This window comes from Molossus molossus, unplaced genomic scaffold (assembly GCF_014108415.1).
Source record: "Molossus molossus isolate mMolMol1 unplaced genomic scaffold, mMolMol1.p scaffold_m16_p_1, whole genome shotgun sequence".
Classification (NCBI taxonomy): Eukaryota; Metazoa; Chordata; class Mammalia; order Chiroptera; family Molossidae; genus Molossus; species Molossus molossus.
The window spans coordinates 9,698,927-9,725,108 of record NW_023425344.1 but is presented as its reverse complement, the minus strand read 5'-3'; the positions used below and the strand labels follow the sequence as shown (position 1 = coordinate 9,725,108).

General features: G+C 45.9%; 1 protein-coding gene across 1 annotated transcript in view; it reads right to left on the bottom strand.

Moving 5' to 3' along the window:
- Positions 1-26,182, bottom strand: part of CD38 (CD38 molecule) — a 47,468-nt gene that overhangs the window by 4,258 nt on the left and 17,028 nt on the right. Inside the window, exons 2-4 of the mRNA XM_036279068.1 lie at positions 7,217-7,346; positions 5,312-5,447; positions 3,136-3,221 (exon numbers count right to left, since the gene is read on the bottom strand). Coding sequence (XP_036134961.1) covers positions 3,136-3,221; positions 5,312-5,447; positions 7,217-7,346 — 352 coding nt within the window. The remainder of the gene's footprint in view (positions 1-3,135; positions 3,222-5,311; positions 5,448-7,216; positions 7,347-26,182) is intronic.

Genomic DNA, 26,182 nt, shown 5'->3' with positions numbered 1-26,182 from the left:
GATTTAAACCCCAACAGGTACTGCCTCTGTTGTCAGGCTTACAGGACTGAGAGCTGGCCCTACAGTGCCATGTAAGTGCTGGGCCCATTTACCCCAAAGTCACCTGGGAGTGAGAAAGTGGGATGAGGATCCAAACCCCAACAGGTACTGCCTCTGTTGTCAGGCTTACAGGACTGAGAGCTGGCCCTACAGTGCCATGTAAGTGCTGGGTCCATTTACCCCAAAGTCACCTGGGAGTGAGAAAGTGGGATGAGGATCCAAACCCCAACAGGTACTGCCTCTGTTGTCAGGAAAAGCAAGGCTGTAGGGTGATCAAAGAAGGCCGTCTCTCTCCACCCACGAGCGAGCTTTGGCCAAGATAAATGTGCAGACCCAGGGCAGCACCCAGTGCTGGGTGTGCCTTCGGTCACCTTCACCGCTGTGCTCCAAGGACAGTGTGGGCAACACAAGCAGGTGCTTGCTACATATAACATGTGACTCGGCTTTAAAAGTTCTTAGCAACAGCACTGCCCAAAATACATCGTAGAGTAATAAAACAGACACTTTTCTCAGAAAAACCAAGAAACTTTTCTCAACAAAACAAACAGCAAAAAACTATAGAGTGCCCCTGACTCGTCAAAGCATGTAGTAGGCACTGAACACGTTTGCTAAAGGAATGCATCCTCGGTTAACCGGATAGTGGTATCTTGGTTCAACTTCACGGTAACCCTACGGGACAGGCATTCGTTTTATTCCTATTTGATAAATGAGGAATCTGAAGGTCGGACGGATGGTTAAAGAATCTGTCCAAGTTGAAGTGTTCTCTTACTTCAAGTCCCAGGCTGTGTCCCTGTCGCTGCCAGGGTCTACCTGAATCTCCGAGGTGGGTTGGGCTCTCTCTCCTTACTCACCCACTGACCTTGGAGAGTCCCTTTCCCTTAACCTCTGAGTCTTCATTTCCTCCCCATAACCTTCCCTCGGCACCTACTGTGAGGACTAAATGGAACAACAGGTAAGGCACCTGGCCCAGGACTTGTCCCAAATATGCACTTAACACATGTGAGTTTCCACTTGCTCCTGCTCCTAGGTGTCCGAATTTAATTTTGGAGAATTATAAATAGTGTCATTTTACTTTCGCCCTCTTGTTCTCTCCTTCCTTCCTTTCTTTCCCTATTTTTCCTAGTCCACTTGCATGCAAAGGATTTACAAGAAAAAGAAATATACACCACCCTGGCCAGTGTGGTTCAGTGGTTAGAGCGAAGCCCACAGACCCAAGGGTTTCGAGTTTGATTCTTGGTCAAGGGCACGTACCTGGGTTGCAGGTCCGATTCCCAGCCTCAGTTGGGGTCATGCAGGAGGCAACCAACCATTGTGTTTCTCTCACATCAATGTTTCTCTCTTTTTCTTTTCCTCCCTCCCATGTTATCTAAAAACAAAACAAAACAATGGAAAAATATCCTTGGATGAGGAATAAAAAAAAAGAAAGAAATATGCACAAAGGCAGCTTAGGGTGAAGAAGGAAGCAGAGAGCAGGAGACAGGGAATGTTTCCCAGCCCGGATTCTGAATGTGGTGTGAGACGATTGGGATTAACGCCCAGACCTGCCGCTCGTGGTGCACAGTGGGTCGACTGCTCTCTGGCATGCAGCACCATTCTGTCATCTGTAAAATGGTGTGACGCTCAGGGCACCAACTTCAGAGGGTCCCTGTGAATGGTTTGAATGCGTGTGAAGCCCTGAGGATCGTGCTCTGTGGATGACTATTAAGACTGCTCCAGGAAGAAAATGAACACATGGGACTACATCAAACTCAAAAGCTTCTGCACAGCAAAAGAAACAATCATCAAAATGGAAAGGCAACCCACTGTATGGGAGAACATCATTGCCAATGATGTATCAGATAAGGGGTTAATTTCCAATATATATAGAGTGCTCATACAACTCCACAAAAGGAAGACAAAGAACCCAATTAAAAAATGGGCAGAGGAGCTGAATAGACACCTCTCCAAACAGGACATACAAATGGCCAAGAGACATATGAAGAAATGCTCAACATCACTAATCATCAGAGAAATGCAAATTAAAACAACAATGAGGTATCATCTCACACCTGTCAGAATGGCCGCCATCAACAAATCATCAAACAACAAGTGTTGGTGAGGGTGTGGAGAAAAGGGGACTCTAGTACACTGCTGGTGGGAATGCAGACTGGTGCAGCCGCTATGGAAAACAATATGGCGCTACCTCAAAAAATTAAAAATTGAACTTCCATTTGACCCATTGATCCCACTGCTGGGAATATACCCTAAGAAGCCTGAAACACCAATCAGGAAGAATATATGTACCCCCATGTTCATAGCAGCACTATTTACAATAGCTAAGATCTGGAAACAGCCCAAGTGTCCACCAGTAGACGAATGGATCAAAAAGCTGTGGTACATATACACAATGGAGTACTATGCAGCTGTAAGAAAGAAAGATCTCTTATCCTTTGAGACAACATGGAGGGACCTGGAAAGTATTATCCTAAGCCAAACCAGCCAAACAGAGAAAGACAGGTATCATATGATCTCACTTATCTGTGGAATATAATGAACATAACAGTCTGAGGAATACAGTAGACCCAGACACATGGAAGTAGGGCACAGACTGACATCCCTCAGAAGAGGGGATGGGTGGGGGGGGGAGAGATAAACCACAGAACTTATATGCATGTATGCATGACCAATGGACATGGACAACTAAGCCGGGGACAGGGTGGGGGGGGGGGTGCCAATGGGGTAAAAAGGTAAAATATCTGTAACAAATAAATAAATAAAAATTCATAAAAATTAAATAAAAAAAAAAGACTGCTCCAGGAACCTAGGACTGGCCAATACTCGAACCGGGGGGTTAAACCAAGCAGATTTCTGGCAGCCAAAGCTGAAAAAATGAGTAAGAACAGAATTCCTCTACAGGGGTCCCAGGGCCCTCCCTGTTTGCCCTAAAATCATGTGTGAAAATCTTCTAGAAGGTACTCAAGAACATTTTCCTCAGGAAAGAATCCCAAACGTTTGTTCCTAAAAGGATCCGTGATTTGAAAAGAATTCGGCCACGGACTAGATGACCTCTGCACGCCCTCGTGCCCAGAATTCGGGAAGTTCACGTTTGGTACTTACCCTCCTGGACACCGCATCCCAGAACACAGACTTGGGGTTGGTTGTGCAGTCTTTCCTCCAGTGTGGACAAGACTCATAGTTCATGTCTAGAAGACAGAGTTTACAGAAAAGGACTAACGTGGCAAGTGAAAGGTGTAAAGGAACTCTGTTCCTCCCCAGCTATTCCGTCCAAGCAGAGCCATTACCCAACGGCATCGCTGCCAAGGAGGACGGACCATGGACACGTCTCGACTCAATTTAACTAAGTGCCCCCTGAATCCCATCCAAGTCCTTACCTTACCCTCCAAACCCCAGACGGGAACATGGTGACCAGCTTTGAGTCATCGTTCTGGGAAATTGCAGGAAGCTTGTCCGACAGAGACAAGCCCCCAACAATATCCCAGAACGCAGGGAAATCAGAGCTGGAAAGGGGCCAGCTGGGGCCGTTCTCCTCACCTGCTCCTCTGCTTCCTGCCAAGTCTCTTCCGTTGCCAGCTCATTTTTCCTCCCCCTGGACCCACACCCTTAGGCTCGGATGGCCTCGAGTCTTCCTACACTCTCCCCTCAGGACAGGCTCAGGCCTTGGCGAGATACAAAAGTCGGGGCCTGAACACAGTTCCCGTGTCTCTTCCCCAAGGATACCTGTCTTGATGCACAAACACTTATTATTATTTTTTATTTAAATGTTTTGTTTTTTTCTTTATTGATTTGAGAGAGAGAGGAAGTGAGAGGGAGAAAGAGATAGAAACATCGATGAGAGAGAAGATCGATTGGCCGCCTCCTGCACGCCCCCCCTGGGGATCAGGCCCACAACCTGGGCATGTGCCCTGACTGGGAATCGAACCGGTGACCTCTTGGTGCATAGGCGAATGCTCAACCACTGAGCCACACCGGCTGGACTGTTTTAGTTATTTTTGACGTGTAATTGACAAATAAGATTGTAAGATATTTGAAGTATACAGTGTGGTGGTTTGATACACATATTTCACTGTGAAAAGATGTCCCTGCGTGGAGTCAATCAGCATATCCATCAGCTCACATAGTCACCTTTGCAGGTGCGTCTGTGTGAGAACATGTAGGTTCTACTGTCCGGGAGAATTTCAGTCGTGCTTCTACAGTGTTATTGGCCGTCGTCCCCGTGCTGCGCACTAGATCCTCGGGCCTTCCTCAACGTGTAAGTGGCAGCCTGCGCCCTTTTCCCAGCCTGCTCACACTTTCCCAGTCCCTGCCCCTGGCAACCACGTTCCTAGTCTGTTTCCGCGAGTTCATTTTTTTCAGTTTCTACATAGAAGCAACACCATGCAGTATTTGTCTTTCTCTGTCCGGCCTATTTCACTTAGCAGAATGCCCTCCTGTGTTGTCGGAAATGACAGAATTTCTCTTTTTAAGGCTGAATAATGTTTCGCTTTGTGTGTGTGTGTGTGTGTGTGTGTGTGTGTATGCCACATTGTCATTCTAAGCTGCATTTGACAGCACAGACACTGGAGGCTTGAGTCCTGGGTTAGAGAGGTGAATTAGACAGAAGCCCTGTCTTCAAAGACCAGGTGATCCAGCATAATCTAATACATCTGAGAAAGATCCACTCAGATTGGGGATGGGCTGCAGCACCACCAGGGAAGGTTGATGTGGAACTTGATTTTGAAGGATGACTAGGAGTCTTCAGACAGATGAAAAGAAGGGTCGCCAGGCAGAGAGCGCATGTGCAAAGGCCCAGAGGTGTAAACAGCCTCATGGGTTTAGACCGGTACCACCAGAGCAGAGGGAGGAGAGAGGCACTGCCGGGAGAGGAGACATCTGAAAGACAGGCCAGGCCATGCTAAGGAATGTGGACCTTATCCTAGAGGCAAAAGACAGCCATTTTGGTTTAGGCCAGGGACAGAAACAGTCTCACTGGGATGTTCATGGAGGCCGGGCTCGAAGAGTAAGGAGTGGGTGGTAAGACTGTCAGAACAGTCCGAGCAAGGACTGTGCTAGTGTTCTGGACTCAGGAGCGGTGACGGGGATCGAAAAAAAGGATGAACACATCAGCTGGTCTAAAGAACACTGTTTACATCAAGCTGAGTTGTCATTGGGGCATAGACAGCATCAGGGTGGGTACCTGGGGCTCCATCCTCCACACTGATTTTCAGGGCCCCCAGCAGAGCTCGGCTCCTTCACCCCGCACATCCCTGGATGATCCCGATGGGCCCATCCTCACCAGAGGAGCTGTGGTCTCCACACCAGTCCAGGTTGTCGGCCATGTAGCCCACCAGCATGTCCTCCAGCGTGAACATCGCCCACTGGACCTTGGTGTACTGGTGCGCCAGCTCATTTGATTTGCTCCAAAAGACACTCTAAGAAAGAAAAAAAAAACACAAACTATTATTGAGATCAATTTAGTAAGCCAAAAAAAAAAAAATGCACATCTTTTTAAATGAAAGACAAACACAGAAAATATCAGTGAATCACATATAGCCAAGGTAAGTGTTGCTCAGGGCGTCACTGCTTTCTGTGTGTGTGTGTGTGTGTGTGTGTGTGTGTTTTAGGTCACAATGTAAAATGCGATCATTATTCTGAAAGCCACTGATCAAACTCTTATGCTAAACATCGGATGGGAGCACATCCGGAGGAGGCATTAGGAAGTTACAAAATTCCTAAAGTGATTTGCAAAACAATTTTGTCTGTGTGCCATTTTGGGGGAGAAGCGCTCTTTGTTTCTCAAAGAGCTCCGTGCCCCCTGCTTCCTTTCCCAAATCTCCCCTATCACCGCACACACAGAAGTGAGTTTCCTCAGGGTTCCTTAGAAAGGTAGAAAAGGTCCCATTTCAGAACACTCTTCAGCTCCATGGATCCCTCGCTCTGACTCGGGCCGTGGAGGGTGTGTTTGAAGCCTGGGCCCGGGAGTCCGCGGCCTCAGGAAGCCCAGCCCCGCTGCTGAGGAGCTCTCTGACCCGCGAAGCATCGCAAAGCCTCCCTTTCCCCATCTGTAAAGTGGGAACAAGACTAATTGCAAGAAACACTTGAGATGCTGAGGAACTAAAGGAGACACGCAGATAAAGTGCTTGGTCCCGTGTCCGGGGCACAGTCACTCATTCAGCAGTGTCACCCAGGCGTCTACCAAGCAGCTCTCAAGGGCAAGGTCTCGAGCTCGGGGACCCGCAGGAGCTCCCTAACATTCCAGCTCTCCATCGATGGGAGGAGAGGCCGGAACAGGGTGTCCCAAAGATGGTTCGGGGCATGTTGAACTTTCACCTTTAATGCTGACTTCAGAAAAGATTCGCTCCATTACAGGCTTTCTCCTGTATCATGAATCAAGGTGTTAAAACCCAGGCCACTCTGGTCCAAAGCTGTTGCCATTTCAACCGGTCACTTTCAAGATCATCAAGTTTAGGAGTCACTGGTCACCTAAACTCACCAGGCTTCACCGTTCTCACTGGTGAAGTGGGCGTGGTGGCACCTGGCCTGCCTACTCCACAGGATGGCAAATGCAAATTGGCATTGTGGCAATGTTGTGGTGGTGGTGGTGGTGGTTGTGTTGTGGTGGTGGTTGCTGGTATCACCAGAGGAGGGAAAGTTTTGTAATTATGTAAGGTTGGGTTCTTTTTGATTAGGTTGGATTGGGTTTCCTTTTAGGTTTGTTTTACTTGATTTTTTTTTTTCCCTTTATTGATTGTAGAGAGAGAGGAAGGGAGCGGGAGAGAGAGATAGAAACATCAATGAGAGAGAACATCAATTGGCTGCCTCCTGCATGCCCCCCACTGGGGATCAGGCCCACAACCTGGGCACGTGCCCTGACCGGGAATAGAACCGGCGACCTCTTGGTGCAGGGGTGACGCTCAACCACTGAGCCACACCAGCCGGGCTGTTTTGCCTGATTTTTAACCAAGTATCCTCTCGTCTTTGCATGGTCCCATTTCTCTCTCTTACATCCCTCCCCCGTGTCCTAAATCCTAATCATATCCTGTTCTCCCAGTAACCCCACAAACTCCAACCTCACCAACCACACCTACATTTTTCTGTCCAGATTATTTCTCTTCCCTTATCCTGGTCAAACTTTGGTCCTGTGGCCGCTTCCCTCTGGCTCTCAGCCTCAGCTTTATAATCAAGAACTTGACCCAGTTACCGTGCCACAGGGTATGGTCTGATTGGTCAGCCTCAGCAGCTGCTGGTAGTCCTGCTCTGCAGAGCTACAGGGATCCTTAGAAAGGAACGCACGCATGAACGCCTTTGCTATCTCCTGGCAGTCCATGTGTCTGTGAGAGAAAACACGCCAAACAAAGCCAAGCATGAATAATTCCATTTGAAACATATTTTTGGAGCATATTCACCCTCTCCCAAAACGTCTCATGTAGGAAGCATTTACTGAGGGCCACACCTGGCTCCCAGAAGGGTTCTCTTCCTGGACGCCCCTCGGCGTCCTCAGCCTGCACAGGGCATTTGCACCGCATCCCTGACCGACTTGGCGAGCTGTGCCAGGAAACCAGTCACGGGCTTTCCCCAGACATTGCCCATCTGAAGAAAACAAGCTCCCACGCTGTGTACTCTGGCGTCAGCCCACATTCACCATCGTGGGCCACGTGGAGAAAAGAGGTGTGGAGGCTGCTCACTTTAGGGGCTCTGGTTTTCATTCCACTCATGTAATTCAGTGGCCTTCTCAGGAAGTCCTGTTCCGATTCCCACTCCCGGCTAACGTTCTTGTACCTCTGTCCTTAGCAGCCCCTGCAGGACTGGAGGGGGACAAAGTGTAGGGGAGAGACATCTTCCTGAGATGGAAGAACAAGAGAATTTTCCACAACAAAAAATCTGGCAGAAAGAGAAATGAACATGCACCACGTACCAGGTGCTTTCCCGAGCCTGTTCTCATGTGAGCTCTCGGTGCGACTCACCCAAAGCTCCATGGAGTCGCACAGAGAACTCCCAAACCTCCAACATCATGTTTATGTTTCTTCGGTACATGGACTCCAGTTCAGAAACATTACCTTAAGTGTTCGAGAAACCCCAGATTAAAAAGTTAACAGAGTTCCTTGTTTAGAAGGAGCAAAGGTATAGAACATTAGAGTTGAATCCAACGTTGGAAGAGTTTATAACTCAACTGTCTTCCCTTTTCTGTCTGAGAGATCAGAGGCTCCTCCGTGCCCCACAAATAACAGAAAATGGGGACAGGCAATGAGAAGTCTGGGGCAGGCTTTATGAAGCTACTTTTCATCCTTAAAATCAAAAGTAAACATTTTAGCCTGGATGTTCAAGTCAGCATTTCTATTGGCATAGATAGACAGATGATAGATAAATAGACAAACAGATGGTAGATGATAGATAGATTGATAGGCAAACAGAAAGATAATAGATAGATGCTAGATCAATAGATAGATAAGAGATGACAGATAATAGATTAGATAGATAGATTAGGTAGATAGACATATAGATGATAGATGATGAATAGATAATAGATGATAGATACCCAGAGTATAGACAGACAGATACAGAAATAAGAAGGCATTAGGATGGCAGGTACAGAGCTATCTGCAGGACTCGTTCATACACTTCATCACAGATATGGGCCTCAAGGTCACAAATTTGGCTCTAAAAAAGGAGAGGCTTCAGTTATTTGCACAAGTCCACAGTCTCCTCCTTGTCCCCCTGCCTAGATCATGGCCCCACGAATCAAGGGGTAAGCAGCGAAAGCTCTGAGTGGGTTGGCAGGGCCGTAGGAAGCCCACGTGCAGCGGAAGGAAGCGGATCTCTGAAGATGCCCACGGAAGGAGTGAGACCCGTTCTGGAAGTTCAGTATCTTTTCGTCAGTGGTTCCTTCTTTCCAAAAGGAGAAGCCTTCGTTGTGACGCTTCTAGGGGGACCTACCACTCAGGACAGGGACTGTTCCCCAGAGCTCAGGGTGTGCCGGCGGGCCATTCTCGGGGGCCACCTGACCCAGAGGGCTGCTGAGTGTCCCCTGGTCCTCTGGCCTCAGCGCTGGCCATGGCAAGGAGCATCTGGACAGCTGTGGAGAGACGCCATGCCCTGAACGCACAGCCGCCGGGTTAGGGGAAAGAGCAGAGCCTGCCGTTCCCTAAGCTCCCAGCCCCCTCCCCCAACCCTGGACACCGCCCTTCTTTCTGCATCACGAACTTGGCCGTTGTAGGTCCCTCGTATAAGTCAAATCATACAGTACTTCTCTTTCTGTGCTGGCTTATTTCACTCAGCAGAATGTCATCAGGGGCCTTCCAGGTGTGGCTGTCAGAATTTCCTGCCTTTCTAAGGCTGAGTAGCATTCACTTGTAGGAGTGTACTACACTGGTCCCCTCGTCCGTCCTGGGCGCGGGGTGGCTTCCTCCACCCATCCTTTCATCCTCCAAATACTTCCCGAGGGCCCGCTGTGGGCCTCACAGCAGACCCGGGGCTGGAAAGATGAGAAGTTCCACCTTCTACCCTCAAAACCCTCCTGTTACAGTAGAGGACAGAGAAGGACCCGATGAATTACCATCAGACCTTCCACCTTCTATCCTCAAAACCTCCTGTTACAGTAGAGGACAGAGAAAGACCCGATGAATTACCATCAGACCTTCCACCTTCTATCCTCAAAACCTCCTGTTACAGTAGAGGACAGAGAAAGACCCGATGAATTACCATCAGACCTTCCACCTTCTATCCTCCAAAGCCTCCTGGTACAGTAGAGGACAGAGAAGGACCCGATGAATTACCATCAGACCTTCCACCTTCTACCCTCCAAACCCTCCTGTTACTACAGTAGAGGACAGAGAAGGACCCGATGAATCACCGTCAGACCTTCCACCTTCTACCCTCCAAACCCTCCTGTTACAGTAGAGGACAGAGAAAGACCCGATGAATTACCATCAGACCTTCCACCTTCTATCCTCCAAACCCTCCTGTTACAGTAGAGGACAGAGAAGGACCCGATGAATTACCGTCAGACCTTCCACCTTCTATCCTCAAAACCTCCTGTTACAGTAGAGGACAGAGAAGGACCCGATGAATTACCGTCAGACCTTCCACCTTCTACCCTCCAAACCCTCCTGTTACAGTAGAGGACAGAGAAAGACCCGATGAATTACCATCAGACCTTCCACCTTCTACCCTCCAAACCCTCCTGTTACAGTAGAGGACAGAGAAAGACCCGATGAATTACCATCAGACCTTCCACCTTCTACCCTCCAAACCCTCCTGGTACAGTAGAGGACAGAGAAGGACCCGATGAATTACCATCAGACCTTCCACCTTCTATCCTCCAAACCCTCCTGGTACAGTAGAGGACAGAGAAGGACCCGATGAATTACCGTCAGACCTTCCACCTTCTATCCTCCAAACCCTCCTGTTACAGTAGAGGACAGAGAAGGACCCGATGAATTACCGTCAGACCTTCCACCTTCTACCCTCCAAACCCTCCTGGTACAGTAGAGGACAGAGAAGGACCCGATGAATCACCGTCAGACCTTCCACCTTCTACCCTCCAAACCCTCCTGGTACAGTAGAGGACAGAGAAGGACCCGATGAATTACCGTCAGACCTTCCACCTTCTACCCTCCAAACCCTCCTGTTACAGTAGAGGACAGAGAAGGACCCGATGAATTACCGTCAGACCTTCCACCTTCTATCCTCCAAACCCTCCTGTTACAGTAGAGGACAGAGAAGGACCCGATGAATCACCGTCAGACCTTCCACCTTCTACCCTCCAAACCCTCCTGGTACAGTAGAGGACAGAGAAGGACCCGATGAATTACCATCAGACCTTCCACCTTCTACCCTCCAAACCCTCCTGTTACAGTAGAGGACAGAGAAGGACCCGATGAATTACCGTCAGACCTTCCACCTTCTATCCTCCAAACCCTCCTGTTACAGTAGAGGACAGAGAAGGACCCGATGAATCACCGTCAGACCTTCCACCTTCTACCCTCCAAACCCTCCTGGTACAGTAGAGGACAGAGAAGGACCCGATGAATTACCGTCAGACCTTCCACCTTCTACCCTCCAAACCCTCCTGTTACAGTAGAGGACAGAGAAAGACCCGATGAATTACCATCAGACCTTCCACCTTCTATCCTCAAAACCTCCTGTTACAGTAGAGGACAGAGAAGGACCCGATGAATTACCATCAGACCTTCCACCTTCTACCCTCCAAACCCTCCTGTTACAGTAGAGGACAGAGAAGGACCCGATGAATTACCATCAGACCTTCCACCTTCTATCCTCCAAACCCTCCTGTTACAGTAGAGGACAGAGAAGGACCCGATGAATCACCGTCAGACCTTCCACCTTCTACCCTCCAAACCCTCCTGGTACAGTAGAGGACAGAGAAGGACCCGATGAATCACCGTCAGACCTTCCACCTTCTACCCTCCAAACCCTCCTGGTACAGTAGAGGACAGAGAAGGACCCGATGAATTACCGTCAGACCTTCCACCTTCTACCCTCCAAACCCTCCTGTTACAGTAGAGGACAGAGAAGGACCCGATGAATTACCGTCAGACCTTCCACCTTCTATCCTCCAAACCCTCCTGGTACAGTAGAGGACAGAGAAGGACCCGATGAATTACCGTCAGACCTTCCACCTTCTATCCTCCAAACCCTCCTGGTACAGTAGAGGACAGAGAAGGACCCGATGAATTACCATCAGACCTTCCACCTTCTACCCTCCAAACCCTCCTGTTACAGTAGAGGACAGAGAAGGACCCGATGAATTACCATCAGACCTTCCACCTTCTACCCTCCAAACCCTCCTGTTACAGTAGAGGACAGAGAAGGACCCGATGAATTACCGTCAGACCTTCCACCTTCTATCCTCCAAACCCTCCTGGTACAGTAGAGGACAGAGAAGGACCCGATGAATTACCATCAGACCTTCCACCTTCTACCCTCCAAACCCTCCTGGTACAGTAGAGGACAGAGAAGGACCCGATGAATTACCATCAGACCTTCCACCTTCTACCCTCCAAACCCTCCTGGTACAGTAGAGGACAGAGAAGGACCCGATGAATCACCGTCAGACCTTTGGGACTTGCCCAAGGCACCAAAAACACACCCAGCAGTAGACCTGTCCGAATTTTCTGCTGCAGGGGATGGAAATAGAAGGAAACGAAAGGAAACAAAAGGCTTCGGCAAAATAAGTCCGCGTCCTCATTTTGAAATGATTTCCTTTGTGCGCTCCTGGTGGCTGTGACTGTAAAATCTATCTGGGCCTGAGGCCCCGAGTTCCTATCTGACCACCTGCTGGCTTCGCCTCCTTGGGTTCCAGAACAATCAAAGATGCAGCCTAGAAGGGGAGGTCTCCAGGGGGCCTCCCCGCGGGCTGCAAAGCAGCCTTTGAATGAACCTTTATGCACAGCTCGGAATAGCTCGGGAAATGGTTATTTTCCACTGAGTGAAAAAAATAGACTTCAACTCACAGAAGATAGGACCAAAGGCCGCATAGCTCACCCGTAACTGGGGCTGTCTCTAGAGAGAGTACAGGGGAGCTTCCACTTTTGCCTTATATTTTTCTTTATTGTGTGTTTAAAACAAAAATGGATTCTTATATTATCCAAAAAGGAGGGTTACATTTTTTTTTTTAATCCCCACTTAAGAACATTTTTCAATTTTTTGCTCAGGTAGAGTGGGAGGGAGAGAGAGGAAGAGAGAGAGAGAGAAACATCGACGTGAAAGGGACACATCGAGTGGCTGCCACCCACACGACCAACCAGGGCCGGGGACAAACTGCAACCGAGGTACGTGCCCTTAGCGGGAACCGAACCCGGGTCTGTCTGGACCGCAGGCCGACGCTCTAACCGCTGAGCTAAACCGGCCAGGGCAGGGTTACATTTTTTTAACTACAAATATAGTATGATCACAAACAATTTTTTTTTAAATGAAAGAAAAAAAAAACCCACAGTAATCAAACCTCGTCATAAAAATAGTTATATTTAGTTGCTATGTATATAAGGGTTGCTTTGTGACCATACGTTTGGTATTTTCTATAATAAGCATATATTACAATTGGAGGGTCAAAACAAAATTTTAATTTTCTTATTAAGTTGCTTGAGCCTTGGAAGTTCTTGAGAACAGGGGAACATCGGGCCCCTTGGTCACCCTCCCCGCTTATCTTGTCTGCAAGGTGTCCTTTCTCATCCCTCACCCAGCTGAAGACAGCAGCCAGGCAGGCACGGCGGCGTCACGCTGGCGCCCCAGCCCCACCTCTCAGGGCCTAACGATGTGATGTTGGGGTCGGGGTGGGAGTAGAGCCACAGACTTCTCTCAGTGCAGCGTTCTCTCCACTTTTAAGACTTCCTTTAGCAAGACCACACATTCAGATCACACTGTCACGAAGCACACAGATCATACCCAGAATCAAACTTCATGAAAGATGTCAAGGAGACAGACAATGGAGAGGCTCAGGCAGAGCAAGGAAAATGAAGAGGCTCAGACAGCACATCCTACAGCCCCACTGCGTCCTGCCTGGCCCAGAGCAACGGACAGGTCTCTCCGTGAGGCTGGGTAGGGCTCCCCACGCAGCTGCAAGGACGGAAGGGATCAAACAGCTCCATCTTATTCCCCAGAGAGCTCTTCAGGTAGCAGGACTTCCCAGGGACTCATGTCTCCTAGATTCCGAATTTGTTTTCTGGAAGTAATCCTTGAACCAAGGACCTCCTGCTAGGAGTACTCAAGAGACAGAGATAGTCCTCTTTGTTCCAGCAAATATCACTAGTGGACCTACGTGGAAGTCCAGGGAGCAAGGAGACTAGACCAGCTCACCTGCCTTCCTTCTTCCCCAGGACCATCCCCCTTCCCGAAGCCAGTGAAGCCATCGCAGGCCAGCTGCTCACTCCTTCCTCCCAGGGACCTAGAGCGCGCCAGGTGGTGCGTGGGGAAGCTGGAGCTGAAAAAGGAAAACGCAGCCTCGGACACTGGGAGCTGGCCTGACAGTCAGCGGGAGGCCTTGGTGTTCTTCTGCTGAACATAATTCAAGGACGCCAACGTCACATATGGTCACTGTGTGACCACAATAGACCGCAATGTCAACAGAATCAAACAATGTCCAAACCACAAAAAAACACCAAACATCCTTTTATTGGAGCAAGTATGGTACCTGCTGCTTCTTGACCAATGGCAGCTTCAGCTTCACTCCATTCCTCCAGCCTGGTGGAAGCGGTTGATTCAGACACCCATCACGGAAGTACCCCCGTCCCTTCTGCTCCAGGCAGCATCCACGAAAAGCCAGCCTCCTAGAACCTTCCTCAAAAATCTCATAAAACAAACCCAAATCCTGTAAGTCCTTTCTAACATCCTTGAACTGAACCCTCCCCACCCTTGTGGGTCCCCATGGTGCATGCTCAGCCTTTGCGCAAAGAACCAGAAAACCCACCCTCATTCAACTGCAGTGTTCCTGGTGGTCTTGGGCTGGGGGCATTGAGGGTAACCGGCAACCTCGGGTGGGATGTAAAGATTCAGAGGCCTACTCGGTGTGACTCAGTGGATGGAGCATCGTCCCATGGACTGAGAGGTCCTGGTTTGATTCTGGTCAGGGCACATGCCTGGGTTTCAGGCTCGATCCCCAGTAGGGGACGTGCAGGAGGCAGCTGATTGAGGTATCTCTTTCACATCAATGTTTCTATCTCTCTCTCTCTCTTCCTCTCTCTCTAAAAAGTCAATAAAAACATTAAAAAAAGAAAAGAGAAAGAACCAGAGGCCTGTGGAATCAGCGTGCTGTAGTCAGCGTTTCCGCTCGGCAGAAGCTCCGGCGACTATCTCCGAGGTCTCTGTTCTTAGGTCTTCTTGTTGAGCTGGAGTCTCAGCCTGTCGCAGTTTACTCCTTACTATGTGCTCTGGGCGCACATGTCGGGACTCAAGGTCGGTGGTCTGTCTTCTCCTTCCTGCTACTCTGCTCCTTCCGCGAGACCCCAGTCGGCTGCTCACTTCCCTATCCCCCACGAGTCCTGCCCCTTGCTCGTGCCTCACCTCCTCTACCCTGGCTTACCCAGCGGGGTGGTCTCCAGGTGCCAGAGGCAGGGTGTCGCACCAGGAGGGAGGGGGTGCTCGCCAGGTGCCAGAGACCGTGCGAAGTGCTCCCCTTAGATGCACCCTGTTTACAGCTCACACCAGCCCTCGGGCAGGAGGTTATCTCGACCCTTGTTGCAGAGCTACTGAAGCTCAGAGAATTTCCAGGCTGGTCCAAAGCCAAACAATTCGCACAGAGCTGCCTTACCTTCCAGACTTTGCTCTTTCTTCCATACAATGCTGCCTCCCACAGGAAATTTAAACTCATGGCCCTATTCTCACAACGAGGTTGTTCCTAAGAGAAATGAGGACCTCAAACCCCAGAGGGGTTGTCATTTTCCTAGATCACATGAGAAGCTGGAGACCAGATAGGGCACAGTTATTCCCGGGTGATGGGTACAGTGACTGGGGTAAGAGGGGAAGGAGCGGAAGGGGGTAGAGTCTTATGCTGTGACACCTCTGCTAAAGTGGAAAAGCAGGTATATTGGGTGGCTAAATAAATCCATTTCGTATGTTGTCAGCCCATTTCCGGGTTCATAGCACTATGCTTCCATCTCTCTCTAAACTCACACCCTTCCCACTAGTCATTACATTTCAAGTCCCTGTCAATAAAGCAACATCTCTATTCATAATATGCTGCTTTCCAGGGAAAGCTCATACATTCTAAATCCTCCTTCCTAAAATCACTTAGATCTCGGGGGTAACTGCACCCACTCCATGAATTTTCCCGCTGACAAGTCCTGGAGGGCAGGTTGTCTAGGCCAGAAGAAAGCAAGTGGTTTGCCTCAATCCCTTCTCCAGTTTGAGGCTGCTGGAGTAGGTACTGAAGGTGCAGACTGCCACCTGGTGTCTGAGGTGAGGGATTAGAGAGATTTGCTGTACTTGGAATTTCTCAACAGTGTTAGAACTCACTAATTCCTTATTCTAGAAAATATGTACTGAGAATCTAGTACGTGCCAGGCACATTTGTGAACATGTAGGATATACCAATAAACAAAACAGACCAAAGTCCCTGTCCTTGTGGGAGTTTACATTCTATCAGAGCAAGACTCTAAACAATAAATAAGTTACAGAGTTACCCTAGACATTTTTAAGTTCCACGGAAGAAGCTAAAAATAGAGTAGGATAGGTGTGTCAGGAGTGAGCCAGCATTAAACAGGGTGGACAGCAGGTGGCAGTTGAGCAAAGAGTTGCAAGAAGTGAGGGATTTAGTCATAGGGACACCCAAAGAAACAGCCTTCGGGGCAGAAGGAGCCACCATAACAAAGGCCCTGATGCCTGATATGTTCAAGAAATGCCAAAGAAGCCACTGTGGCTGCAGCAGAGGAAGCAAGGTGGAGAGTAGATGGAAATGAAGTCAGAAGGATAGTGGTGTCGGGCTGGGCAGGGCCGCTTTAGCCACTGTAAGGAATTTGGCTTCTACTCATGGTGAACTATAGAGCCACAGAGAAGTCTGAGCACAGGAGGTACATCATAGGACTTAAGTTTCAAAGGACTTCCCTGGTTGCTTTGCTGAGTATAGTCTGAAAGAGGGAGATAGACCAGAGACCGAGGCAGGTGCTGATGGTGATTTGGACCATCGGAATCATGTGGTAGCGGTGAGATGGTGAGAAGCAGGAGATTCTGGATTCATCGTAAATTTCCTAGTGGACGAGATGTGGGATGTTAGAAAAGTAAGGAGCCAATGATAACTCCACGTTCAGGACCCGATGGGAGGATGGGGTTGCTGTTAACTCGGATGAAGAAGGTTTGGACGCAGGTGGCACTGATCAGCAGTTCAATTTCGGACACGCCGAGTTTCAAATGTCTATTAAACAGGCAAGTGCATGGAATACACAGATGGGTGTGAGTCTGAAGCTCAGGACAAAGAAAGCCACGGAGCTACCCAACGCATCCAAAAGACAAAGAAAAGAAGATGACCGAGAACTGGGTCTTGAGACACTGCGACATGAGAGGTTGGGAGGAGAAACCAACAATGACTGGGAAAGTACAACCAGGGACACAGGGCAAAAAGCAGACGACTGGGTTACACGGGAAGCCAAGTGCAGCAGGTATATTGAGCCGGAAGAAGTGATTAACAGTGTCCCATGCTCTTGCTTGGTCCAGGACTATGAAGACGGAGAACTGACCATCTGAATTTTCAAGAAGGGAGTCATGTCTAGAGCTGTTCTAATTCCCAAATGCAAGGCCTATCGTTTTGTTATTGATCCTTAGATCGTTGTTTTTTCTTTTACATCGAACCATGTGTTCTGTGAATTTATTTGGGGAAAGATCTTGGGGAATTATTAGGAAAGCAATTCCTGAAATGTATCCTTTCATGACCTTGACGTCTATTCCCATACCAAGCCTGAGCATGTTTTCTCCTACAAGATTAAACAAGCTACTTCCTTGACAATTATCTATTGGAATAAAAATTATCCTAAAACTCTAAAGCAAAACAAATTAGTAAAAGAAATTTGTTTATTTGTTTTTATTTTTAGTTGACTTTATTGGGGTGACATTGGTTAATAAAATTGTACAGGTATCCGGTGTACAGTTACAATCCATCATCTAGATCTGACTCATTCTGTGACAGTTACTTGTAACCCTTGGCTTCAACTTCTCATACTCATTAAACTCTATTTATCATTATGATAGTATCCAATTGTTATAAACATGAACTTATTATTATTTATTTCTTTTTTATCCTCACCCGAGGACATTTTTCCATCTTTTGTTCAGGTAGAGTGGGAGGGAGAGAGAGGAACAGAGAGAGAGAGAGAAACATCGATGTGAAAGGAACACATCGAGTGGCTGCCACCCGCACGACCAACCAGGGCCAGGGACAAACTGCAACCGAGGTACGCGCCCTTAACGGAACCGAACCCGGGTCTCTGAGGACCGCAGGCTGGCGCTCTAACCGCTGAGCCAAACCGGCCAGGGCTAAACATGAACTTATAAAGTATATTTATATTAATAGAATACAACTTCATCTATTTGATGTTTCCATTCTTTTGTTCAATTAATACAGAGTGCTTGTTAAGTGCAGGCAGAGTATTAGGTATTTAGCAGGCAAAAGCAAAGTTTATTCCACAGGGTAAAAACACAAAATAAAGACAAATGAAAACATCTCCCCTACCCAGGTAGTGTGGCTCAGTGGTTGAGCATTGACCCATGCACCAAGAAGTCGCCAGTTCAATTCCCGGTTGGGGCACATGCCCAGGTTGTGGGCCTGATCCCCAATGGAGGGCATGCAGGAGGCGGCCAATCGATGTTCTCTCATCAATATTTCTACCTCTTCCTCTCCCTTCCTCTCTTTCTAAACTAAATAAAGAAAAAAAAAAATCTCCCCTTGTCATATTGATAAAAATTAAAAATTCAGAAAATCCAAAAAATTTTTCCCAAACAACTTGTGTAGTAAAGTTATAGGGAAATAGAAACTCTCACTGCCTCAAGAAGACAATTGCCTCATGAAAAATGTGGTTATGTTTTCAAAATTAAAGTGGTATTACATCCTGTAACTTAGAAATTCCACTTCCAAGATTCAATCTTACACACACAAAGATTCTGAGGCAGCATTTTTTGGTAATATATTGCAAATGGTTTAAAACAACCTAAATGTCCATCAGTATAAGTCTAGATATGGTAAAAGAAAAAAAATTCATGAAATGGAATACAATGTAACTTAGAATGAGACTACACTGATAATCAAGAGGCATTGGGCCCAGCTGGTGTAGCTCAGTGGTTGAGCATCAACCCATGCACAAAGAGGTCACTGGTTCAATTCCCAGTCAGGGCACATGCCCAGGTTGGGGGCCTGATCCCCAGTGGGGAGCATGCAGGAGACAGCCAATCGACGTTCTCTCTCATCGATGTTTCTCTCTCTCTCTCCTTCTCCCTTCCTCTTGCTCTAAAATCAATAAAAAGAAAAAAAGGTTTTTTTTAAAGAGGCATTGGTAAGTGGAGGGAGAGGTAGGGAAAAGTGAACAGGAGAGAGAATATGTGTGGGGGCAAATGAATATAAACTTACATAAGCAGAGACCATTTCTGGAAAGATGCAGAAACACAAGTAGCATTTTTGCCGCTGAGAAAGAAGAGAGGAAAATTGGGAGGAGAGGTAATTTGATATCTTTCTGTAATATGTTATTTCTTTAAAAACTAGAAAGAGGATCTGAAGCAAATATGGTAAACAATGTATTGTCTGTTAACACTGCATGGTGAATAAATCGATATCTGTAATATTATTCCATGGGCATTTTAGTGTGCCTACTATTTTCATAATTGAACTTTTTTTCATTTAAAAAAAGAAGAAATGAAGCCCTGGCCTGTTTGGCTCAGTGGTTGGAGCATTGGTCTGTGGTCCAGAGAGACCTGGGTTCAGTTTGGTTCCCACTAAGGGCACGTACCTTGGTTGTGGTTTGTCCCCGGCCCTGGTTGGGTCGTGCGAGTGGCAGCCACTCGATGTGTCCCTTTCACGTCGAGGTTTCTCTCTCTCTCTCCCTCCCACTCTATCTGAACAAAACAAACAAACAAAAAAAATAAAGAAGAGGAAAGGAGAGGAGATATTGACTGGGGAAGAAAAATCTATGGAAGAAAGAAAAAGAGGTCCCTTGAGTGGGAAGAATGGGGAAGACTAACCCTGGTGAAAACAAAAGTACCATCTTCAGCTATAAATTGATATGTTCATATCCTAGGAATCAAGAGTACCTGTCACAAAATCATATTTAGAGTATTAAAATATATAACTAAGTTTCCAAAATGTGATCAACTGATCAACTGGTCTTTAATCAAAGTCTCAAATATTTCTTTGGAGTTCTACATTTCTTCCAGTTTTCAGTTTTTCTTTGTGTTTGAAGAATTCCCAAGGAGATGTAATTACTGCCAACTTTGACACTGCTCTAGAAAAGTTGTTTCATAAATAAACTTACTCCTAGGAACCAAGATAACAAAGAAACTAATTTTATTATGAATTTCACAATATCAAAACCATGAGGTACCAAAGACAGATATGACTTGATAAACATAATCAGAAAAAAGAAACATTTGAACAATGTCAAGGCAAATACAGATCATGGCCAAGTGAAATATTTCTTGGGGGGAATTTTTATTGTCCTATAAAATCAAGCTTTACTAACTGCTCCAAAACATCTGAACACCAAAGATGTAGATAACTTTTTGCCAAGTGGATGTACCATGTTTGATACATTCTAGTAGGAAGTGAAAAACTGAGCTTAGCAATTTTTTCAAAGGTCAGATTATAGAAGACATTTGAAGTTATGTCTATAAAACTATTTACGGTGAGGTCATCACTTTAAGCAGGTATATATCTTCCTTTTGTGAATCTCCTTACTTTTTTTTTTTTGAATTGTGGCATTCCCACAATTTAGAATTCTACTTTGAGGTTAAGTGATTTTCTATTCTTTTTTTTTTATAATTTTGTACTTTTCTCGGTGTTCTACAATTGGCATATTTTACTTTTATAATGGGTTACAAAGGAGATCAAGGAAGATGAAACCAATGAAAATGATCACACAACAACACCAAATCTATGGGACACAGAGAAAGCAGTCCTGAGAGGGAAGTTTATCGCACTATGGCCTACCTCAAGAAACAAGAAAAATTTCTAATTGACTTTTTAACCCCACAACTTAAAGAAAAGTACACAAAAAGAAAAACCCAGAGCAAGTAGAAAAAAAGGAATAGTAAATGTCAGAGCAGAAATAAATGACATAGAAACTAAAAACACAATTCAAAAGATCAATGAAACAAAGAGCTGGTTTTTCGAAAAGATAAACAAGATTGATGGACCCTTAGCCAGACTGACAAAGAAACAAAAAGAGAGGACCCAAATAAACAAAATAAAAAACGAAAGAGGTGCAGTAACAACTGACACCAGAGAAACACAAAAGATCATTAAAGCATACTACGAACAATTATACGCCAACAAATTGGACAATCTAGGTAAAATGGACAAATTTCTAGAAAGACACAGTCTCCCAAAACTGAATCAGAAAGAGATAGAAAACTTGAATGGACCAGTAACAACTAAAGAAATTGAAGAGGTAATCAAGAAACTTCCGCCCTGGCTGGTTTGGCTCAGCGGTTGGAGCGTCCGCCTGCGGTCTGGAGAGACCCGGGTTCGGTTCCCGCTAAGGGCACGTACCTCGGTTGCAGTTTGTCCCCGGCCCTGGTTGGTCGTGTGGGTGGCAGCCACTCGATGTGTCCCTTTCACATCGATGTTTCCCTCTCTGTCTCTTCCTCTCTCTCCCTCCCACTCTGTACAAAAAATGAAAAAAAAAGAAACTTCCAGCAAACAAAAGCCCAGGCCCGGATGGCTTCACAGGGGAGTTTTATCGAACATTCAAATAAGACCTAAAACCCATTCTTCTCAAACTATTCCAAAAACTTCAAGAAGATGGAAGACTTCCAAACTCATTTTATGAAGCCAGCATAATTCTAATTCCAAAATTGGATAAAGACACTACAAAGAAAGAAAACTACAGGCCAATATCCCTGATGAACATGGACACCAAAATCCTGAACAAAATACTAGCAAATCAAATCCAGAAATTTCTGATAAAAATGCTCAGCAATGTGGGAATAGAGGGATCATATCTCACATAATAAAAGCCATATATGAAAGACCTACAGCCAACATCATACTCAATGGGCAGAAACTAAAAGCATTTCCCTTAAGGACAGGTACAAGACAGGGATGTCCACTTTCACCACTATTATTTAACGTAGTACTGGAAGTCTTAGCCAAAGCAATCAGACAGGAAGAAAAAAATAAAAGGGATCCAAATTCGAAAGGAGGAAGTGAAACTGTCATTATTTGCAGGTGACATGATATTATATATATAAAACCCTAAAGACTTCATCAAAAATCTACTAGACTTAATAAATGAATTTGGCAAAGTAGCAGGATACAAAATTAACATCAAGAAATCGATGGCATTCTTATACACCAATGATAAATGCACAGAAAGAGAAACTAAAAAAACAATCCCATTTACCATCATGGCAAAAAAATTAAGATACCCAGGAATAAACTTAACCAAAGAAGTAAAGGACCTACTTGCAGAAAACTACAGTACATTGAAAAAAGAAATAAAGGAAGATATTAAAAAGTGGAAGCACATACCTTGTTCATGGATTGGAAGATAACATCATTAAAATGTCCATATTACCCAAAGCAATCTATAGATTCAATGCAAACCCCATGAAAATACCAACGACATATTTCACAGAACTAGAACAAATACTTCAAAAGTTCATATGGAACCCAAAAAAGACCCTGAATAGCCTCAGCAATCTTGAAAAAGAAGGACAAAGTAAGTGGGATCACAATACCAAATATCAGGTTATACTACAAAGCTACTGTAATCAAAACAGCCTGGTACTGGCACAAGAACAGGCAGATAGATCAATGGAACAGAACAGAGAACCCAGAAATGGACCCAAGACATTATGCTCAATTAATATTTGACAAAGGAGGCAAGAGTATACAATGGAGTAAAGACAGCCTCTTTAATAAATGGTGTTGGGGAAATTGGACAGCTACATGCAAAAAAATGAAACTAGACCATCAACTTACACCATACACAAAAATAAACACAAAATGGATAAAAGACTTAAATGTGACCCGTGAATCCATAAAAATCCTAGATGAAAATGTAGGCAACAAAATTTCAGACATCATACGCAGCAAAATTTTCACTGATACATCACCTAAGACAACAGAAACAAAGGAAAAAATGAACACATGGGACTACATCAAACTAAAAAGCTTCTGCACAGCAAAAGAAACAATGATCAAAATGGAAAGGCAACCCACTGTATGGGAGAACATCATTGCCAATGATACATCAGATAAGGGGTTAATTTCTAACATATATAGAGTGCTCATACAACTCAACAAAATGAAGACAAAGAACCCAATTAAAAAATGGACAGAGGAACTAAATAGACACCTCTCCAAATTGGATATACAAATGGCTAAGAGACATATGAAGAAATGCTCAACATCACTAATCATCAGAGAGATGCAAATTAAAACAACAATGAGCCCTGGCCGGTTTGGCTCAGCGGTTAGAGCGTCGACCTGCGGTCCTGAGAGACCCGGGTTCGGTTCCCGCTAAGGGCGCATACCTCGGTTGCAGTTTGTCCCCGGCCCTGGTCGGTCGTGCGGGTGGCAGCCACTCGATGTGTTCCTTTCTCATCGATGTTTCTCTCTCTCTCTCTGTTCCTCTCTCCCTCCCACTCTGCCTGAACAAAAAAATGGGAAAATGTCCTCGGGTGAGGATAAAAAAAAATAAAAAAACAACAACAATGAGGTATCACCTCACACCTGTCAGAATGGCCGCCATCAACAAATCATCAAACAACAAGTGTTGGCGAGGGTGTGGAGAAAAGGGGACTCTAGTACACTGCTGGTGGGAATGCAGACTGGGGTAGCCACTATGGAAAACAATATGGTGTTACCTCAAAAAATTAAACATTGAACTGCCTTTTGACCCAGTGATCCCACTTCTAGGAATATACCCTAGGAAGCCTGAAACACCAATCAGAAAGAATATATGTAACCCCATGTTCATAGCAGCACTATTTACAATAGCTAAGATCTGGAAACAGCCCAAATGTCCATCAATAGACAGATGGATAAAAAAGCTGTGGTACATATACACAATGGAGTACTATGCAGCGGTAAGAAAGAAAGATCTCTTATCCTTTGAGACGACATGGAGGGACCTGGAAAATATTATCCTAAGCGAAACAAGCCAAACAGAGAAAGACAAGTATCATATGATCTCACTTATTTGTGGAATATATTTAACACAACAGTCTGAGGAACAGGGTAGTCCCAGAGATGTGGAAGTGGGGTACAGACTGACAATCCTCAGGAGGTGGGGTGGTGGGGGAGAGATAAACCACAGAACTTATATGCATGTATGTATGAACAATGGATATGAATAACGAAGCTGGGGACAGGGCAGGGAGGGAGGGGGCTGGGGGAATCAGTGGGGGAAAAAGGAGAAACGTGTAACAATAATAAATAAAATTTAAAAACAAACCTTGGAAATAAGGCCAAAAAAGATAGCAGTATGTCCCTTTAATGTTATATTGGGGTATTATTTTACTGGTTTACCCAAGAATTTATTATCTGGCAGAATGTATCTTTGTCTTTGCTGTCTACTTGGAGATCTTGTCTGTTAAAGATGAGAATAATTTCTGTCCAACTGGAAGATATCCCCAAAGGCTATGGCATTTTACTACCTTGTCAAAAACTACCAGTTTTGTATCTAACCTATAAATATAACATTCCCTTTTAGATACTTATAAATACTCAATGTTTCCAAATGTTTTTTGAATTGACTTTATCATTTATTGACTCATAAACCTTTGACACATTGATCCTGCATGTTATGAAGTCATGCTCTTGAACTTTTGAAAATCTTGCTTCAACAAATGAATCCAAATCGCCATGAGCTGTGCACATTTGGCTGCTATTCTTACCTCTTTGCTAACTGGGGCTCTGCCTTGTACAGCCAATAACACATCAGATCCCCTCGCAACAAGACTGGTTTTAAACCTGTGCGTCTGTAATCTCTCTCATCAGATTTCTCCAAGCCAAGCAGCCCCAGGCCCTTGAACTTCATCAGCTTCTCCTCTGCCGCCCCTACTTCATGACTCACTCCTATGCTGTGTTGAGGACTTTGAGACTGCACCCCAGCTCAGCGACGGTGCTGTGATTAATCATCAGAGCCTCCCATGGACACCACAGGATTAGGGGCACAGAGTGTATGCTTCCTGTTTCCTGATTCAGCTCTAAAAAGTGATGGTTTAAGTCGTAAACTTTTTTTTTAATATCCTCACCCGAGGACACTTTTTCATTTTTGTTCAGATTGAGTGGGAGGGAGAGAGAGGAAGAGAGAGAGAGAGAAACATCAACATAAAAGGGACACATCGAGTTGTTGCCACCTGCACAACCCAACCAGGGCTGCAACCAAGGTACCTTCCATTAGCAGGAACCGAACCCGGGTCTCTCTGGACCGCAGGCCGACGCTCTAACCGCTGAGCCAAACCAGCCAGGGCTATGTCTTAAACTTTAAGAGGTGAGATAAACCACAAAGACCTTGTTCTGGCGACCAGGGCAGGACAGGGCATTCTGCTGCTCTATCTGCAGAGACCTGTAATATTCCTTGAAGTACTAAGATAAGGCACCTTGCCTCCCTAAAAGGAGGCGCCCAGTGACGCCACACCACAGCCTCCTAACTCGCCTTTGAGACAGACGGTAAAAGCAGCAGCTGCCTCCCCCTGCACACTACAGAAATGCCACTGGGGTCGGAATGGGTTGCCCCAGACCCTCAGCGCTGCTTAGAGCACGCTCTTTTGAAAGCCATAGGACACAGAGGCTCCAGGCTGTGCAGTCTTCCAACACCTGCCCTACCACCCCCAGCTCTGGACCTCGGGAAAATCATTCCATGCCTCAGTTTTCTCATCAGTGTAACAGGTCTGCTGAGTCCAAGGATAGAAAGAGTTGAGTTTCAGTCCCCATGGTGCCGAACTACAAGACTGGCTTCGTGGACACATGACTAATGCAGTCACGCAGGAACCTGGGCTCAGAGAGGTCGCATGCTTGGAGGTTAATGGTCTGCATCTGCTCTTGGGAAAGTCTTTCTCAAATTCTTTTATGCCTTGAATACTCTTAGACATATTACCTTGTTTGTTTTTTTTGTTTGTTTTATTGGCGTGACATTGGTTAAAAAGTTTATAAGCTTTTCAGGTGCACAATTCTACAATAGATATTGCATTGTGAGTATATTGTATATCATCATCAGTATATTGTATGATGAGTTCACCACCCCAAGTCGCGTCTCCGTCCATCACCATTCAGCCCCCTTTACCCTCTTCCACCTCCCCCACCCCCTTTCCTCTGGGAATCACCATGCTGTTGTCTGTGTCTATGAGGTTCTGCTTTTGTGCTTAATCCCTTCACTTTTTTCATCCATCTTCCAACCCCCTCCCCTCTAACAGTTGCCAGTCTGTTTTCTGTATTTATAAATCTGTTTCTGTGTTGTTTGTTTATTTATTAGATTCCCTTATAAGTAAAATCATATGGTACTTGTCT